The sequence below is a fragment of the Lampetra fluviatilis genome, chromosome 10 (genome assembly GCF_964198595.1).
Source record: "Lampetra fluviatilis chromosome 10, kcLamFluv1.1, whole genome shotgun sequence".
NCBI classification, from domain to species: Eukaryota; Metazoa; Chordata; class Hyperoartia; order Petromyzontiformes; family Petromyzontidae; genus Lampetra; species Lampetra fluviatilis.
In genome coordinates, this window is record NC_136284.1 from 7556231 (window position 1) to 7575944 (window position 19714).

Genomic DNA, 19714 nt, shown 5'->3' on the forward strand with positions numbered 1-19714 from the left:
GGGGCTGGGTGTGGCTGGGTGGGGAGGGGCTGGTCACCCCGTGGTGCCCTTATAAAACTCAACGTTTAACCTACTCACGCCGGCTTGTGCCCGCACTCACAGTCGGGCATATTTGCGGAATACACCACGCCGCCGTTAACCCTGGCCATTGACCGAGCAACCCAACGTTCCTACCAGCTCCCTCCGCAGGACTGTGTTATATACGTCTGTGACTTAGGTGCTAACTGGGATATTAACCTGACATAACCAAGTCGAGGTCGACTTCAACTAACATATAAGGCATGGCCACAGCGAGGAAATGCAGGATTCAGTGTACCGACCCAGACCTGTCTAAAATCAATATGAATGTATAGATGCACATGGTAATTTTCCAAGAATGCAGAGCTCCAACTGTTATGGGACTGAGCTGAAGTCCTCCGACATGTAATTTCTACAACAATTTTGAGGACTTAACGAAACACTGTCCTCCCATCCATATCGTGTTCAACTACCATGCATACTGGAGGTCAAAATACTTCTCTTTTTGCATATTTCCACACACGGATCTATTTTGGATTTCCTTCCCATAGTCTCCCGCCCCCCCCCCCCAAGTTCTTAGAACATTAACTCTCATCTATTAGAACTTCAATAGTGCTCTGTAACTGGCTGCTTGTGTGTTTTAAGTACGTGCTCAGCAAATAATTAAAACCAAAACACTTGGGTCTAAAGACGCAAGTCCCAAATAGCAGAGGTGTGGACTCGAGTCATGTGACTTGGACTCGAGTCAGACTCGAGTCATGAATTTGATGACTTGCGACTCGACTTGGACTTGCATAACAATGACTTTGTCCCACCTATGAGATGTGGACTCGAGTCATGTGACTTGGACTCGAGTCAGACTCGAGTCATGAATTTGATGACTTGCGACTCGACTTGGACTTGCATAACAATGACTTTGTCCCACCTATGAGATGTGGACTCGAGTCATGTGACTTGGACTCGAGTCAGACTCGAGTCATGAATTTGATGACTTGCGACTCGACTTGGACTTGCATAACAATGACTTTGTCCCACCTATGAGATGTGGACTCGAGTCATGTGACTTGGACTCGAGTCAGACTCGAGTCATGAATTTGATGACTTGCGACTCGACTTGGACTTGCATAACAATGACTTTGTCCCACCTATGAGATGTGGACTCGAGTCATGTGACTTGGACTCGAGTCAGACTCGAGTCATGAATTTGATGACTTGCGACTCGACTTGGACTTGCATAACAATGACTTTGTCCCACCTCTGCCAAATAGCACACTCCTCCATCTCTTCGTGTTCGCTCAATTGCGTGCAGGAAACTACAGTATACCCAGCGGCGGTGTGACGCATCAGCAAACTATGCAAAAGCTTTGGGCCCAAAAGTAACTTAAGAGCCGCCGGAATAATACAAATCTCACTGCAAGCTCGACCTCATCTCGAATAGAATGAAACGGGATCCTTAAAAAATAACGTCAAAGGCCCTAAATTATCCAGCAATACCACCACGGGTTCCACCAAATTACTCTTGTCCATGTTTGCAAATGTGTTCTTAGGTTTTTTCGGTAAAGTCACGTAGGTAAAACATCAAAATTAATGAAAATAAAATTTTAAAAAAATCACGTTTCGGAGGCAACACAAGTCTCCGTCATCAGGTGGGACCGTCACAGCCGAATTAGCTGCCGAATTAGCTGCTAATTCGGCTGTGACGGTCCCACCTGATGACGGAGACTTGTGTTGCCTCCGAAACGTCGTGATTTTTGTTTTTATTTTATTTTCATTAATTTTGATGTTTTACCTACGTGACTTTACCGAAAAAACCTAAGAATATGATGCCTTGCAGTCACGAAAGCTTCAAATCTAGAATTTGCAAATGCGGTTTGTTTTTGTTAAACCCATTGGCTGGACACATGGAGGTCAAATTGATGACGGTTTGTCCGATAGGATCTTACATTTGCTTGTAAAAGTATCTATTCCATTTATATAGTTAAACATTTTATGTTGAAACGGCAGTATATTATGCCTAACCAATATTAACATTTCACGGTATATATTTTACTTTACAATTACATTTAGCGACATCAGTGTTTATATGTAGCTCGGACTGCTTTATCTTCTCTATGTATAGAAAAGGGAAATTTGTAAATGTTTGTTCGAAATGTTTAGCGTACTTCCCGACATGCAACAAACTTGAAATTTGCCATGTGGGTACTTCCCAGACTGTACACCATGCAAGAATTATAAAAAGACTTTTGTATTTTTTTTGGGGGGGCGCAATAATGCATATATATTGCACGGCAAGTAAACTGGGACGTCACATCTGTCATGTCACCCGCGCACGTGGAAGGGTAACGCAACCCTCCGCGGCACGTGTATAATGCCAAACAAATGTTACAGGTCTAAAGGGTTCTTCACGCATTGCTTTCTTTCAGTTGTTTACTGCCGTACGCACCCTAAAAGTTGTCTGCAGCAAGCGCGTGTATGTATACCTATGGACGCGCCAGTGTGGGGGGGGGGGAGCCGTAGTGTGGTGGTTAGCGTGCTGCGCTACGAACCCAGCGACCCGAGTTCGATTCCCGCTCACGGCCAACACTGGTGACGATTATTTGAACTGGTCCTAGGTCAACCCAGCCTCAAACGAGTAACTGGTGTGAACATCGACACTGGGGAGACAAAGGCGGCCGGGCATGAAGTAAAGCTGGTTACTTATAACTTGCTGGCTACCAGTAACCTTAAGGTTACATTGCATATGCTTTTAAACTATGCAAACGCTGTAAGTTTAACCTCTTGTATGAAATACACCCACGATCGACATGTTGAGGTCTGCTTTTTTAATTTTATGTTAAAAGCCAACAATTTAAATGTTTTTATTAACAATAGGAGCTTGTACAACAGACATTTAGCACAAGTGGTGTAGGGGAGTTGTCCCTCTGCTGACTGGAGTATGGTATAACGTTTGAAACGCCATGTTAAACTTACAATAAGCAAAACCACAGCAAAATGAAAGTTGTATAATACAAGGACAATATTGCTTTATATTTTACAGCTTCTGTATGGAGTTTCCAAGACAAATTGTGTCAATGAAGTACAAATGCTGCCCGTAAAATGTAAAAGCAATACAAAAATGGATGCAAACTTTTACAAGGAAATGGATATTTTCACGATGCACAAATTATTAAGCATAATAAAAAAAAGTTCAACAAGCATTTTTCTGAACCAGTAGTTGTCGTTATCATACTCCTTGGGGGAAAGAGAGTTGGCTTATGTTTATATGCAATATTAAATTAATGCACACAAACTATCCTGGATCTAAACAGCTTTTGGCTAAGGTTTAATTCGTTGTGCCCCATCAACTGTTCAACAATATAAAACATACTTAACCGACACTCAATTGATCATTGTAAAGGTATGTATACCTGAACATGTGTCGATAAAACTGTAAAGTTAATGATAGGAATGGCTATCTGCTAGATAACCTGAAAACACTAGAAATTGTTATTTCTAAAGGTATTCATAACTGGACAAGCATCTAAAAAAAAAAGAAAAACTACAATTATGGCTATCTGCTCATACATGTCAAGTATGCCAAAAGCACACATCCAGATGAACGCATGAGTCTGCTTTAAACTAAAGCGTCCAAGGTAAGTCAATTATCAAACATTAGTTTCTTACCAATATTACTAAACGACGTTTAATGTGTCTTAAAAAAAATTGTTTGGAAAAGCAGTGTACTGAGGGAGAGAGAAGGTTTTGGTGCTGGATAAGATCCCTGCTAACAGTGTTTGCGGTGGGGTTATGTGGTGTCTGTCAAGCCGTGTGCGTCCCTCCCATCTGCTCCTGGTACACCTCGATCACGTCTTCATCTTCCATGCCAAGCTGCAAAAGATGCTCAATTATAGGTAATCAGCAATGAACAAAGGCATACAAGAATGTATTTTTGTAGAACAGTTACATTGCAAATGAAAGCATGTGTAAACTTTTGATTTAAAGCTTTCATGACTGCAAGGATGCATATTCTTGGTTCTTTCGGTAAAGTCACGTAGAAGGGAAATAATAAAATTAAATAAAGGAAACAATAAAATACAATTCTCACGACGATTCGGCCACAACACAGGACGGCTGCTTGCGTTGTGGCCGAAACGTCGTGAGAATTGTATTTTATTGTTTCATTTATTTTATTATTTCCCTTCTACGTGACTTTACCGAAAGAACCAAGAATGTGTACAATAGTTAAATATTGTATGTTTCACACTTCCTAGGTTCAAGTTTTCCATATTTAAATTCTTAAACATTTTATATTAGATCAATTCCTACCTGCCTTTCTGATGAATGTGTAAATCAGTGGACGGCAGCAGCGGTGGTTGAAACCACGTCAATTATAATACATTTTATTGACTTATTGGCCACACATTTCTGGAGATCCTGTCTAGTGCCAGTTGGAACTTGATGCAGAATCACTGCGTTGTCATACCTTTAGAAATACCTTGTGCTACTTGCATATAACGAGTTGATATTAGATATTAATTCATCCAATAATAATGGTAGGACTTCATTGTATTATGTTCAGCTGTCTAAACCATGAATTGTACAATACTGTTGTTTTTCCTCACCTCTTTTGGAGTTTGTTGGTCACTGATTCTCTGTCCTTCAAAGAGGAACCGCACAGAGTTTGCTGGGACACCCTAAAAGGAACACATCGGTATTTGTTATGACCCAAATACACATGATCAGGGTTACTTTTCAATATTGTATTATAAATGATGTAAAAATCTCTAATATTGTTTTATGGTTTGAAATCAACCTAAGCCAACTGTTTAAAGAAGCATTGAGAGGTGCACGCTTAATTACAGAAATACAAGAGCACGTGAATTGGAGCATGTATACAAAAAAAACCACAGTGACTTGAGTAACGCAGCTTGGGCAAAACATGTTGCTTGAATGAACAATGGCTGGTGGTCAAGGCTATGGAGTGGCAGCCAAAGAAGGTACACCTCCCCAAGTGAAGATACCCACCAGAGATGGTATGATGAAAATGGCTCTTGTGTAGGAGCTAGACTAGCACTGTGAAACTGAGATGTGATAATGGCTTGGGAAAATCTCCATCCAGCAGTGGATAGGTCATGGCTAATGAAGCCAATTACTGTACATGCAATTGACAATTCATGTTAGAATTGCATGAAAAGCAGGAATTGGCTTTCCAAAAGTGTGGGTTAACTGGCAATATCATTACTCTATCCCATGTGAAGAGCCAGGAATGATCACTATATTTGTCCATTTCATGCTATTGTAGAGTTGCCATGTAACTATTGCAATGACAGCCAGTAAAACATTGGTGTGTATAAGTTGTAAAGGATCTATCAGACAATGTACATATGCAATAAAAACACGTTATACTGTTCAAAATATTTCTGTATATAAGGATACAAAGTGATGTTTTACCTGTCTCTGGCAGTATGATTCCTTAAGTTTTTTAAGCTGTGTAGTCATTTTCACCTTGAAGTGAATTTCACTGTTGTCCTGAAATAATCAAATACATTTACTGATAAATTAAAACTCCACTCTGTGTTGGCCACTGTCCAACATGCTTCATAACTCTAGTTTAATCGATCATTTCCCACAAATTTATAGCACATTTTTTTAATTTTCATAGCAAGAAAAAAGTGCAGCATACATAAATATTGTTGAAAAGTTTGGTTCAAGATAAATATGAGCACAACAAAAGTCACATACAAAAAGTTTGTTCAATACGAAAAAGTATTATTTAAGGGACAACTGGAAAACACAACAAAGTATGCTTTCAGAAAAATGTATCCGACAATGAAAGCAAAACATGTACGCGCCTAAAGAGAAAATGTTTAAATAAACACATTGCTTGCTATGACATGGATATGAATTGTATACAATGACAATGGAACAAAACATTTTTATCATGCAAAGATGAACCTGTTGCAAAGAGGAAAAATGGGTTATGAAATACAAATTAGAGACATTAAAAGAAGAGAAATTCGCTTGGGCAAGACATCTGTAGGAGAGATGGCTGAAGGCCGACACAGGTGATGGAATGGTAGTCACAGAAATAACACACCTGAGTGTTTCCAACAATGGGAGGTGGAGCAATGAGATAATCTCATGCAAAGGACCGATATGGATTGTGGCATCACAAAGACCATGAGGGATGGCAATGATGTAGGGAGGGGTCTTCATCCAAAAGTGGATTACTTTTGGGATTTGCTGATATGATTTCAGAAATTATTTGACAGTATCAACACAAAATTTGAACAGATCAAAGGAACTTCAACTCATATTCTTGAAAATGTTTAGACCCACTATTTAAAAAACTTATGGTATGCAATGTGCAACAACCTGTCCAATCACTTTGAGCTTGATGTATTCGCCTTCCTTTGTTTCGGGTTTTTCTCCATCAGCAGCAGGCTTCGTTTCCTGGTCCGTAAAGATGCACAGTCAAGGAAAAGTGACAAGACAAATAATAGGTTACATTTGCAATTCACACGACTAGAGTCTAGAAACAACACGTAACCATGTGTTCCCATTGAACAACTTTTAAACTATAAACGAAAAGTTGTAGAGTTAAACAGTGTTTTTTCTCCACTCCAAATTAAATAAGATTGTACAATTTTTTTTAAATATAGCCAGGAAAGTTTTACAAGGTGCTAAAAAAAATCACGGAGAACCAGCTTGGGCTGTTAGGCAAGGATACCCACTTCAAAGTTTTACATCAAAGCAATAGACAGAGTAACTCAAACTCCACATATGATAGGTCATAACTCCACTTGCTGTACTGCTACATTTTCCTGCAGGAAGGCATAATTTACACCATGACTTAAACTTAGTATGAGGTGAACTGCCAGGTATGTTTAGTTGTGACTCACAATCTTCAAATTATTGTTAATTCACTGCAGCATGAGCACCTCCCAACGCTGTGTGGGTAGGTTAGGGGGGTTCAATCCTGCCCAATTTCCGAAATCTTTCAAGATCAGAAGAATCCTGGGCGATTTGGGCCTTCATTTTGGTGTATAAGTGTAATGCGGGCGTAAAGGGCTTGGCGGATGTGACGTCATGTGGGGGAGGAGTCAGGGTCACGTGAGAGGGAGATGGTATAGCGGCGAGACAGGAAGAGATCGGGGCAGTCGGGCGAGGGAAGAGTGGAGACCGCGTTGGGTGGTCGCCGTGCCCTCAGCCTGGTGGCTGAGGGGCTCGGTGACAGCGCCAGCCAGCGGGATGGAAGAGAGTTGGTTGGAGACTGGACGAGGGTGAGGCCACGGAGGGCGAAAGCTGGGAGCAGCGACAGCAGCCGGAGAGGCTGCGTGTGGGAGACAGCAGCGAGGCTGCTAGGGGCTACAGCAGCCGGGGGCTGCAGAGCAAGAGGGCTACGGGAGCGACAGCAGCCAGAGGGGCTGCGTGTGGGGGAACAGCAGCAAGGCTGCTAAGGAGCTACGGGAGCGACGGAGACCAACAGCGGGGCTGTTGGCGGTGACGGGAGCGACAGCGAAGTCGGCACCGTGTGGAAGGAGCCAGATAAAGGACAGCCGTGTGGGAAACAGAAACGAACCCGAATAAAGGACACCAGACCAGATACTGTGGTCGAGTCCATTTATTACATGAGTATAACTAATTAGTGCAGTAGTGCCATTCCAAGTTTTAGTGCAAGGTTATATGTCTCGGTTCTCCCAACTAGTGAACTTCATTCTTAGCAATGCGCGGCCAATACCAAAATGAAAGTAAGCAGTCAGACACCCTGCTAAGTCTAAGATTGGGCAAGTTAGCACATGGCACACTTAGATGTACAAGCAATTAGCACCTCTTTATAACAAGAGTCTGAAAGGAAATTGGTTCAAATAATTCCAACAGCAGCTAAAATCACCAGCAACTGTTGCTCAATTACATATCTATACAGCATGTGTGTTCCCTCTTTAGATACGTGGGTTTTCTTACAAATGATATAAAAAAACACTCAAAAGGAAATGGCCAAACATTGCAAACCTAATAATTATTTTAAGACTTGGTGGGGTTCTCCTAGGCAAAAGTTTTTCACTACATTGCCCTACACATTAGTATGTAATAGTCATTACATTGCACAAAGAGGGTAAAGGTGCAGTAGCCACACTCCATTGATGAATGCCGTTACAAGTTTAAATTATTGTGTACTCTACGTGTATTTTAACTGGGAAGGCGTGGGTCACAGGATTAATCGAGGGTTGGTCGCGGTTTGGTTTAAGGGTTAGTGTTAGGGTCATCATTAGTCTCGATAATTATACGTTTCCATGACCAATGGGAACTTCGGCTGGGTCAGCCTAGTTTGGTTCAAATCCTGGTCTTGGGCGTGGGTTCCTATCCCAAAGCGTGAGTCATGAGGCTCCATTGACTCATCCCTTCCCCTCCCTCTTCTCCCCACTACGTTCCGCGGTTGTGTGGAGGGTTCGGGAAGCAATCCAAAGTTGTTTTTAACGTTTAACATAGGCTTGGGTTAGATTAGCCTTATCCATGATATAGGTCTAATTTATATATATTTTTTGTTGTTTAACACAATCAAGGTGCTGAACTTGAGCAAAAGTTAGTTGCTCCATTCAGTGCACGTTCCGTGTCTGCGTTGACCCCATGACGCCTGACACCAGGGTTTGGACAAGGTAAAACGAGTGGGGCACCGAGTGAAAAAGGGTGAGTGGAGGAGCTTGGCTCGCAAATCAATTATTATTGTGAATTTTTTTTTACAAAAACAAAGGGATTGCATGTGCATCACTTGTGTGTTCGGTAGTGCCGGTAGGGCTGTCGTGCGAACACGAACTCACGGGGCCAGGATGTGTCGAATTATCATGCTAGTACTGTCTACTTGTCTGGGGTCATGGAAACACGGACATAAGAGTTTGCGTTTCAAATTTGATTAAGGGTCTGTGTCTTAACAGTTGGGACGTGTCTTTAGAGTTCAGGTCAGTGTCTGGAGTTAACGCACGTTAAAGTAGTATCGAGGTCAGGTATTTTAGAGCAAAGGTAAGTGTAGAGAGGATGTCGGGGTGTAAGCGTCTGAGCTTGGGTTAATATGTATTGAGTCTGGATCACGGAGAACGTACGGGTCCAAGTCGGGGTCTGTGTTTTGAGTCCTATTTTAAGGTTTGTTTTTAAGTTGGGTAGATAGGCAATCTGCATTCATAGTTAAGAGTTGGGCTGTGGTTAAGAATCATTGTTTATAATAATGTATAAACATTCATGTATCCAGGAAAGTCACACCGAGACTCTCCCTAAGGAGTGTTTGGTAATTCCATACATGTTTTGAATGCGAAAAGAAACAGTAGTACTTGGAGAAACACCTGCATACGGAAGGATAACATTCGACATTCTGCAGATGAACCCATACGTGTACATCAATTTGCTATACTCCACTGCCATCTCCTGAGTTGAGCAGTGAACAGATTTGCATGAACCTGCAGTTATTTCGATACTGTACAGTCATCGACTTATGAACACCCGACTTACGAACATCCGCAGTTATGAACCAGCTTCCATGAGATTATGTTTTAACATCGACTTGCCAACACTTGCTAACTGAACCGCTGAGTGATCCTCCACGAGATGTAGTCACGACCTTCCGCTGGGAGTGTGTGCGCGCGCACACGTGTGTGTAAAAGTGAGTATGCAAAAGTGAGTGTCCATGTGTGTGAAAGCGAGTGTGCGCCTGTGCACGCCCATGCCCCCATGTATGTGTGTGTGGAGCGGTCGTGCACTACCAACCCAGCGACACAAGTTCGATTCCCGCTTATGACCAACACCAGTGGCTCCACTATGTCACCTCAGCCACAAATGCGTACCTGGTGGTGTGGTGTGTAAACATCGCCACTGGGGAGTCAAAGGCGGCCGGGCGTGGTCCTGACCACCCTTCCCCATCGTGTGCCGTGTCGGCTTGCATCGGTGCTGCTCTCTAACAGCACTTGCCCCAATAGTCTGTTCAGGCTATATGAGGAACCAATGTCATTGTGTGCGCACGCACGTGACCCCGTGTGTAAGGAAAGTGAAACTAAATTGACTCCTCTACTTAAGAACGAGTTAGGTTCCAGATGTCTGTTCGTAAGTCGATTTGACTTGTTGTACGGCATGCCCATTAAACACGGGGAATGGCTTTAACAGTTGTATAATCTGCTGTAGATGCCACTGGTTTATCAACGCTTTATCATGTCCACTTTATTTTCCGTCGTAATAGTGTGTCTCTTACTACCACCTTCGACACTATCACCACTCATGCTTCGGAGACAGTGGGGGTTGATGTTCGTGAAAAGCGCAGAGAACGTCGTAGTGAACCGCACAGCGACGACAACAACAATGATGGTGGTGACCTAGGCAGAAATGCCGGGAATGCTGGGAAATGACACCAAACAACCACCGCTATCCATTGAGCGGCAGTTGAACTTACGACTCTTGGGACGAACAGGCAACTGTACATACGAACAGGTTTGTTCGTATCTCTGAACGTTCGTAAGTAGAGGAGTTAATGTAAAACTCTTTTTTTCTGTTACTTTCTTGTTTTAGTTTCTATATACATGAAAATGTACAATATTTGCTATTCGTGAGTTTAACCATGCTTCCCATTTTTGTTAACACGTAAGACATTTTGTAACACTGACCTATGTACATTTTGATTATAGTGTGCTGATCTTTAAAGGTGTATTGGAACTTTTTGATTCTGCTCCCGATACTCCTGCTGTTATGAAGTGACTCATGCAGCCAGCTATGGCTGCAAAGTTTGGTCGTACATGTTATGCATATCGTTTATTGTTAAATTTGAATCACAGTTCCTATAATTACTGTTATTGCTTTTATAGCAAAATTTTGGTGATTTTGAAAACGTTTTGGTTTAGCCATGTTTGTTTGTTGTAGTACAGAGTTAGCCTGATAACTTTAATCTACATTGTCTTATGATTGTTATTGTTTGACTTGCATCCCACTGGGATTTTTGCACACAACGTTTAAATACGGTGTTTTTTCTGGAAGACTTGTTTTTCCTGGATTTTTCTGTTGTGTGTAGTCACTTTAAGATGATTCTTGTTCATGTTTTTGTTTTGTTGCGGTTGCACCTGAGTCAAGAGCCGCATGGCTCACAGGGTTATACCTAATAAATGAAACTGAATATACAGTACATTATTGCGTTCCTACTTACGAACACTTCGACTTACGAACGTATCTCGAGAACCAATCTCGTTCGTAAGTCGATGACTGTTCTACTCGATTACATGTGCACGCCACGACGCCCTGGGTAAGTGTTCGCGTGTAAAAAAATAATCCATGTTTGTATTTACGTATACTGGATAGTCAGTGTTTTGAGTAAGAGTTGGTGTTTTGAGTTGAAGTACAGTGTTGTTAATGTTTGGTTTAACTTAACAATAGAGTTGGGGACTTGGGATTAAATGTGTGTATTGTTTATGAAGGTTGGTCACATTCGAGGCTGAGTCGCGGTATAGGTCAGTGTTCAGCCAAGGCCTTGGGGTAGTGTTTACAAACTGTGTTTAGTGCAATGGCCGTAGTCTGGGTCCGATGGTTTGTCTGGCTTGGCGATTCGCGAGGATTGAATAAGGTTATGAATTTAATGGCTCGGGAGTAAATCTAGAGTCCGTCTTTTAAATCACGTACCGAGTAAGGTTTCGATTGCAGTCGTTTCACACCGCTTCTGTGAAAAGTGTTTATAGAATGCGTGTTTATACCGCAGCCCGCGTTTAGGCATCGCCTTGCCAAGCCCGCCCCTACAGCCCGTGTTTTTAGTGCGCGCTTAGGGCTAGTGTCAAGTAGTCGCTGTTCAGGGGGGTTATGCTTCATAAGCCCGTGTTCATGGCGAGTATTGATGTGTAATTGCCCGACGTTGCCCGCGGACGATCTTTTCTCGCTGCCTCCATCCCAATGAATGGGGGCCCACACTGCGGCCTAGCGAAAGCCGCGGCCTCGCCTAGGGCACGCACCTGATCAGACATCGTGAGCGAGGCGGCGTTGAGAGCGAGTCCCGCTGCCGAGCGCTGGCGACGGATTTTCCCTCTTTGGTCTTGATTTGGAGAAACACAAAACTCGACGACAACAGCAAAGAGCCACGGCGAATCGTTCGCCGCCGAACAAACTCGGGGCTAGGAAAGACAACAACGACGGCGGAGGAGGAGGCGCGATGAGAAGACGGCCCCAGCGGCTCGCGACGGCGTGACGTCACGAGTGGATTTCTTAGCGCGGATAAGCAGGCCGACGTTGACCCCCCCCCAAACCGCGCGCCCGATTGGTCGAGATTAGGCCATGTGATGCGTGTATGGGGGGGGGGGTGTGTGTATGCGCGCGCGTCCGTTGTGGGAAGTATTATCGTACCCCCGCCTGGAGATTTCGATTCGATTCTAGAAATCGGTCTACTGGAGTAATCGATATTTTGAGAATCGATTATTGTTGTTGGTTAAATGTTTGTATTGTGCCGTAAATAATTTAGATTAATTCGAGTTTTTTTTGCCGCTATAAATGTCCACATTATAAGCCACTTTGTTGAGCTCTCATTTGTGACCAGGTCACTTCTGAAAAAGAAGTTAATATCTCAGTGGCATTTACCTGAGAAGATACAACTCAAGTTTACTTTTACTTGTATATATTTTAAAAAAGTGATTTATTTACCTTTCCTATACTTTACACTTCTACCATGTTTTTTGTATTGTTTGTTGTTGTAACGTTCTGACCCGCCCCTCCTGGACACCTGTGAAAAAGAGCTTTATAGCTCATCGCATTCCTCCAGTATGAATATCCCAATTCTAAATTGTTGCAATTAGTCCGTCTGGACGAATAATTATACTGGTAGGAACCTCCTGGTTACACCAGCCCACAGGGGATTATTGTGTCCGTCGTGCAGGGAGGGGCAGGGTGGGGAGGGAGGGGCTGGGTGGGGAAGGAGGGGCTGGGTGGAAAGGGGCTGGGTGGGGAGGGTGGGGTTGGGTGTGGAGGGTGGGGCTGGGTGAGGGGTGGGAGGGGTGGGGCTGGGTGGGGAGGGGAGGGTGGGGATGGGCTGGGTGGGGAGGGGCTGGGTGGGGAGGGTGGGTGGGGCTGGATGGGGAGGTGGGAGGGGTGGGGAGGGGCTGGCCCCGTGGTGCCCTTATAAAACTCAACGTTTAACCTACTCACGCCGGCTTGTGCCCGCCCTCACAGTCGGGCATATTTGCGGAATACACCACGCCGCCGTTGACCCTTGCCATTGACCGAGCAACCCAACGTTCCTACCAGCTCCATCCGCAGGAATGTGTTACGGGATATGAGCGATGATAGTAATTCTATTTTCATGTAGGTGGCGCCCAAATGCCTCAGCAACTAAAAGCTATTGTCACAGCCAAAACTCAACGTTTCGAAGGGGAGTATGGTGGTGGTTGTTGCTGGGGTTGTCGATGGTGATCTTCATTACCTGGCCGTTATATTCTTGGTTCTTTCGGTAAAGTCACGTAGAAGGGAAATAATAAAATAATAAAAATAAAACATAATGTGAAATTATCACGACGTTTCGGCCACAACGCAAGCAGCCGTCCTCAGGTGAAGAACAGGTCTGTCGGAAAGACAGCGTCCTAATGAACACTGCTAAGCTTGGCAGCGTATTTTTGTTTTGGTTGATACGTAAACTCCTTTGTCAAGGCTCTCTCCTCCTCCGACCCAGCTTAAGAATACGCTGCCAGCTTAGCAGTTCATTTTTTACCGAAAAACCAAGAATATGAATCCATGCAGTCACGAAAGCTTTAAATCGAAATTTACCTGGCCGTTAGTTACTTTTCCTTTGGGAGTGGGGGGATGTATTTGCTTGTGCTTTCGACACGGAGCAGGTTTCACATATCCTGTGTCATTACCGACCATGATCTGCTGGATTAAGGCCCCTTTTCCAAAAAAATTATGGTTGTGAATTAATTGTGGAAGTTTGCCGGCCAATTGTGGAAGTGAGGCCCTCCCAGTGAGTGGGAACATTGTGGGAATGGGTCAAAAATTTAATGGTTTGTGTGACGTGCGTGTGATGTGTTTGGTGGAGTTATAGGATTTAAAGCTTTCGTGACTGCAGGGATTCATATTCTTGGTTCTTTCGATAAAGTCACGTAGAAGGGAAACAATACAATAATAAAAATATAAAATAATACAATTCTCGCAACGTTTCGACTACAACACAAGCAATCATCATCATGTGTGAAAAACACAGCAAGAACATTTTCTTGCTGTATTATATTTTTTATTACTTTATTGTTTCCCTTCTACGTGACTTTACCGAAAGAACCAAGAATAGGAGTCATAGGAGTTCAGGGTTTGCGTTTATAAATGTAAGTAATTCTTGAATATGAAGATTGTTTTTACGTGGGATGACCCTGGATTGTAAATATATCTCTTTGCGGATTGTATTATAGGGTGGTTCCTTTATTGTTAAGCCTGCACGTCCACATTTTCGAACATTTCCCCCGATCGTAAAGTACAGGGCACGTGTATGTGTGTGATGGGATTATTTTGGGAAAAATTAAGCAACCGTGTGTGGAATTTTGGATCCTAAGTATTTGTCTGTGGGGAGTGGAGCGTGAGTTTGCGGATGTAGGTTTTTATTCATTTTTCGTGCCTTTTTTATCCCTCCCCCCCGTGGTATATTCCAGTTGTGCTGTCAGCATCATAATGAAATGGAGAAATTTCCATTTGGGTGTTTCATTGCCGCTAGCATTGCATCAGACTGTCAAGAGAACCACTGTGAAATTTGAAGTTACTGTACGTCAATATACTGTAACTCTTGATTTAGATGTTAAAGGCTTCCACCGGAATTTTTTTATTTCTGTACTACATTATATTTTCATATTTCTCAATCCAGTACAGTGTCGAAACTAATGTCAATGCCTTAAATGTTATTTTGTTTGGATTGCAATGTTCTGTATATTTAAATGTGTAGTCTATATATTTTAAACGTGTGGATAGTTTCTTATAAACGTGTATTTTAAGGCTGTGTGTTCCATTTGTGTTCAGCCATAAAATCCCTTTGGCTTGCCACTATCTGGAGAAATGTGTTGCAATTGATTATGAACGGTTAAAGTATAGCTGTGGTCTACTGCAGAAATCTATTAAAATAATGGTCATCACAGAATACCAATTTAAGTACTGCTGCATCGCCATTCCTGTGAAGGTGCAAGACACTCACGGTACAAGAGCGTGGCATTAAAAATACACAACTAAACACATGAATTGGGTATAAGTATGTTGTTTACATGAAGGGTGCAGTTGTTGCCAACGATGATGTGTTGCAATGGGGTCATGTTTTGTTTCAGTTAAGTTGTAAGGTTCGGATTAATGCACTCAAGACTCGAGTATTATTCACAGGTATGTCCATTGTACGACACTCCACTGAAACAGGCCATCCTTTGCCAGGCAGGGCACATGGCTCAAGAAGGTCATTGACTTATACGCGATGTTAATCGGTGTGGATTTGTGACGGTGGAGAGCATAGACGTGGGAGCATAGTATAGTGCAATGGATTTTGTTGCATGGCCCCTGCTGACAACGGAGCCTTGCAGTAGCCTATAACGAGCACGCTTATATAAGCGCACAACTTTTTATGTCTGTGATGAACGCTGCACTTTCCGTCATTTTCATGCAGGGGGCGCTGCAAACCTACACGCCCCCTGCATGGACGACGGAGGCACAGGGACAAACGTTCAATTACGTTGGAATCGATCTGCAGACGGCGGTCTTCTCGCACGGCCAGCAGCTCTATGTCGCTTTATTTCGATCCCGCAATCCCAAACAGATGAAAGTCCGCATCAAACCGAACCCCCAGCAAGGCCATCGACTTAACGACGAGAGAAAATGCACACGAAATGTCCTTTTCAATTAAGTCTTCCAGATGTAAAATGATATAAGCTTTTAATGAAGAAATACAATTATCTAATACAAAACAATACAATTCAAAGATGTTTCATTTTAAAACTTCAAAACGGAGCATTGGGTGCTTGTGTGAATGCGTCGTTCGTGTGCAATTTTGTTTGTGACTTTCCTGGCCGAAGGCCGTAAACGATTGTGAGGGGTGCCATAGGCACCCCCGAACAACCCCTAGTTTTATACAAGGTGGCCACCCACTCAAGCACTACATATATATTCAAACATGCCTAAAGCGTCCGAAATTGGGTGCATTCCAGGTGATTTGGTCATTGGTTTTTACGTAACTAGCTTTATTTTGCAACTTTTGAAATGCTGTTTCCTTTCAAAAAGCTTCAATTTGTTTTAAGATCGGGTTTTTTCCATGGTTATATAATTGTTATTACGGACTATGAGTTGCACCGAAGTGAATGTTGAACGTTGCTCATTTTAGTTGACAAGCCAGAGCCAGCTGTAGAAACTCCACATTTGTATTGCTTGTAGGGACCATGACTACAAACAATGCCGGTTTATCACCAAGCAAGGTTTCTCACTTTAGTGGCGCTGGAGCAGGGCCACCAAGCGAGGGTAAGATTGAAAACTCATTTCTTTAGAACTGCTTTTTGTTTAGCTTATCCTTCACCTCCGATTAGCACGGTTAACTACGTAGTGTGAAATAAGTCCATCATACATACATACCAAACGTCCCGATTTGGCAGAAAATCCGGGTGTGAAAAACGAGATTTTGGCCCTGGTTTAAGATTTTCTGGCTTCATGCTCGACTTTCGATGCTGGCAAAGGGTGGGGTTGATGGAGAGGGTTCTGCGAGCGTACCACCTTGTGTCCTAGTTGAGCTGGCCAGTTAAGCCTGGCTGGTGTTTGGACTGAAGTATTCGTAATTTTCAGTCAATACATATTTACAATCAATAAAATTTGAACAAATAACTGGGCATGTTGTTTATATTATCACAACAATCAGGTACCTTACACAAACACCAGAACTGCAATAATTACGCATGAGAAATTCTATCAGTAGCACAAGTGTCGTTTGTTGTAGAGGTTCATGGTTCTAATCAAGAGGCTGCATGCTTACTGCAGATGTATTAACCGTGAAAATGATCTGCGCTGTCTTCTTCGCAGTGGACGCTAAAGCACCCCTGATATTATTCGCAAGAGTAGGCCATTGTGTTCCAGTGTCAGAGTCCAAATTTTCCATATTCCAAAATTACCCACGAATGGCTCAATTGGGATTGGGATTATACATTGCAAAAATCGGCAGACCAAATGCCCCAGGCCACTATCCTGGGTCTCTTCAGTTCTCACCTTGTTAAACAAAATAAAATAAACTTAAGAATGACAAGAACAATCTCACAAATAATAAAACACACTCGTGGTTCCAGTTTTATTTAATTTATTGCTTTCCTCATTAAAAACGGGTCATTTCACATCTTTACAAAATACGAACGTTTATGTTTGAAAGATGTAGCTCAATTTTTTTTAAACAAACTCCACTGCTGGGCCCAGAGATAATGAAGCTAGGAAATGTTGGCTTTTTTTTGTCACATACACAATGTTACTGTTCACTGCTAACAGCATGGGACCAACAGTGGCAGTCAGAAATGCTGCATTGTGTATCACTGTGGACCCTAACAGTTGTCCCAAGAGCCTTAAAACTGGGCTCTTTGTACTGTGGATATTGGACGTAAACATGCCTTGTGGCACATATTTTTGTTAACTTTTATTTATTGGGCCAGGTCATGAAATACTACAGGAAGGCCGAGTATTCAAAAACACTGATTTTCACGTTTCTTGTCAAAGGTAGAAATTACACGTAGAAGCTGTTGAAAAAGAATCTTTAAGTACAAACATTAAAAGGAAGAGTTATACTACTTCACAGCCTAATTAATTCAAAAGAGCATTATAGATCTGTAAAAATCAACACCGCTTGATTGCAAAAAGGATAACTGGTGATCTTCTCAGTCAGTCTGGGAGAAACCACATTCGGACTTCTCATGGTAACTATAAATGTGTTATTTCCCAACAGGCAAAATTACTCTCACAAATACAATAGTTCACTTTACCTGGTGGGTAGATTCACCTGCTAAAACACAGTGTCAAGTGAGAATTATAGCCCAGCTTGCAAAATGTGGGGAAAAAAACCCCATCCAGGTCCTTTTAGTACAACTTTAACCCAAAACAGCCGAAGGAGTGCTGGGTAACAAAGTACAGCGATCGTGAAAATCACAACCACTCTACATATGGTCATTCTTCATTATCAAGTTTTCCAAAATTGTCTGTGTTGATCACACTTAAGCAGAAATACAATGGAGATTTGTTAACAAGTAAACTGCATTTATAAGACTTGAGTTACCTAGAAGAAACATAATTAAGGCGACTGGATCAAATGTTGGCAATGACTATAACATTTCTGATGCGCAATGTATAAAACATACAGCTTACAACAAAAGAAATATACACACCACCGTCACACCAGTGAAATCTCTTAAATAAATTAATCCTTAAAGGAGCATTCATCATCATCTGATAAGCATTTTGTTCGACAAACATCTCCCAAAAGTACCATAACGGTTTTCACCAAAATAATGTCGATTGTAGCTGTTATCTAAATATACAAAAATTATGAGTCAAAATTAAATAATGTATGATCGACATGTGCTGTAAACAAAAGCATTAAACAAGTATTACTCAAGGACTACGAGTAAGTGCTATTGAAGGAAGTACTGGAACAAAATACAAATGTTTTTTTTCATCATACTGATGTTATTCAACAGTGAATCGTTTGAAATTAAAGATGCGCTTAATTACATGGCAGTTTTACTTCAGAAGGAACGTTGCAGTCTTAAGCGATCAATGCGAGTCCCTTGGGAAAGGTACCCCCTGTCCATAAAGCTGCATCGCAGTACTTTGCAGTGATTTTTAATTCAAGCTTCTGCATTGCACAATTAAACCTTCCCAATGTAAATCAATGTGCATCGTGATCATCGTGTTCATTAAAGGTGTCGGTTTTTTTTTCATCAGGGCAACAACCGACCCCTTTCTCTGACACCTTATTTCCTTCTCATTGTTTCACAAGATTCAACATTTTTCATTGTTGATGAACGTGTGCCGACGACAAGTTACGAAGCCATGACAAATGAAACGCCATGTTGCTCTTACACGCCGAGCAGGACGAGACGGCACAGCAAGGGTGGCCAAGTGGGACTGGAAATCACAACCGTGGTGGAGGTGGTGGTGGTGGTGGAAGCCGCTGACTGCGAGGCGTTGTGGGGGCACCACGCGATACACGAGTCATCACACCGAGGTTTCCGAAGGTGCATGATGCTCGACACATCCTGGCACCAAGTTCACCTTCTTGCCAGGGTTTTGCCCGGCGCTGCAAAGTTTATCACGCAGACATGTGATGAGGCTGTAATTAGATTGTGTTATAAACTGCGCTGGCATTTATGCCAGCCAAATATATTTTTTGTTTTATAACAGTTGGTTAGAAATTACATTCAAGTACGTTTCGGTAATGCCTTTTAAAGAAACACAAGCTGCTTAATGCCATTCAACGAGAGGCGATCCATGGTTGTTCATCACCGCATGTCACGTCTGTATTTTCTTAAAGTCTTTCAGTCATGGCCTTGCATAAAAATGAAATGTTTTAATGAAAGTAACTGCATTCCTTGTGTTCAATTGTGATACGCTTTAGTCGCTAGCAAGGACGTACTGGTCATCTGCAAGTGATGGACTGCCTGCTCTGAAAGTATAGCATTGACATACAAATCTATATTTCAGTATCAAATATTGGCTCTTTCGATAGAGCTTCATA

At 42.4% G+C, this 19714-nt stretch overlaps 2 protein-coding genes across 8 annotated transcripts in view; both read right to left on the bottom strand.

Moving 5' to 3' along the window:
* Positions 1-3470: 3470 nt before the first annotated feature.
* Positions 3471-12214, bottom strand: SUMO1 (small ubiquitin like modifier 1). Its single transcript, XM_078860377.1, has 5 exons — positions 11967-12214; positions 6373-6450; positions 5449-5526; positions 4620-4691; positions 3471-3885 (listed from the first exon to the last, which is right to left on the bottom strand). Exons 1-5 carry the CDS (start codon positions 11976-11978, stop codon positions 3817-3819), a joined length of 309 nt encoding a protein of 102 aa, XP_078716503.1. The 5' UTR covers positions 11979-12214; the 3' UTR covers positions 3471-3816.
* Positions 12215-17276: 5062 nt separating this feature from the next.
* Positions 17277-19714, bottom strand: part of LOC144934521 (sodium-driven chloride bicarbonate exchanger-like) — a 76142-nt gene continuing 73704 nt past the window's right edge. For all 7 annotated transcript variants that reach the window (XM_078860384.1, XM_078860383.1, XM_078860379.1 and 4 more), the window contains one exon: positions 17277-19276. In XM_078860384.1, the coding sequence (XP_078716510.1) occupies positions 19195-19276 (82 nt within the window). In that variant the 3' untranslated portion in view covers positions 17277-19194. The remainder of the gene's footprint in view (positions 19277-19714) is intronic.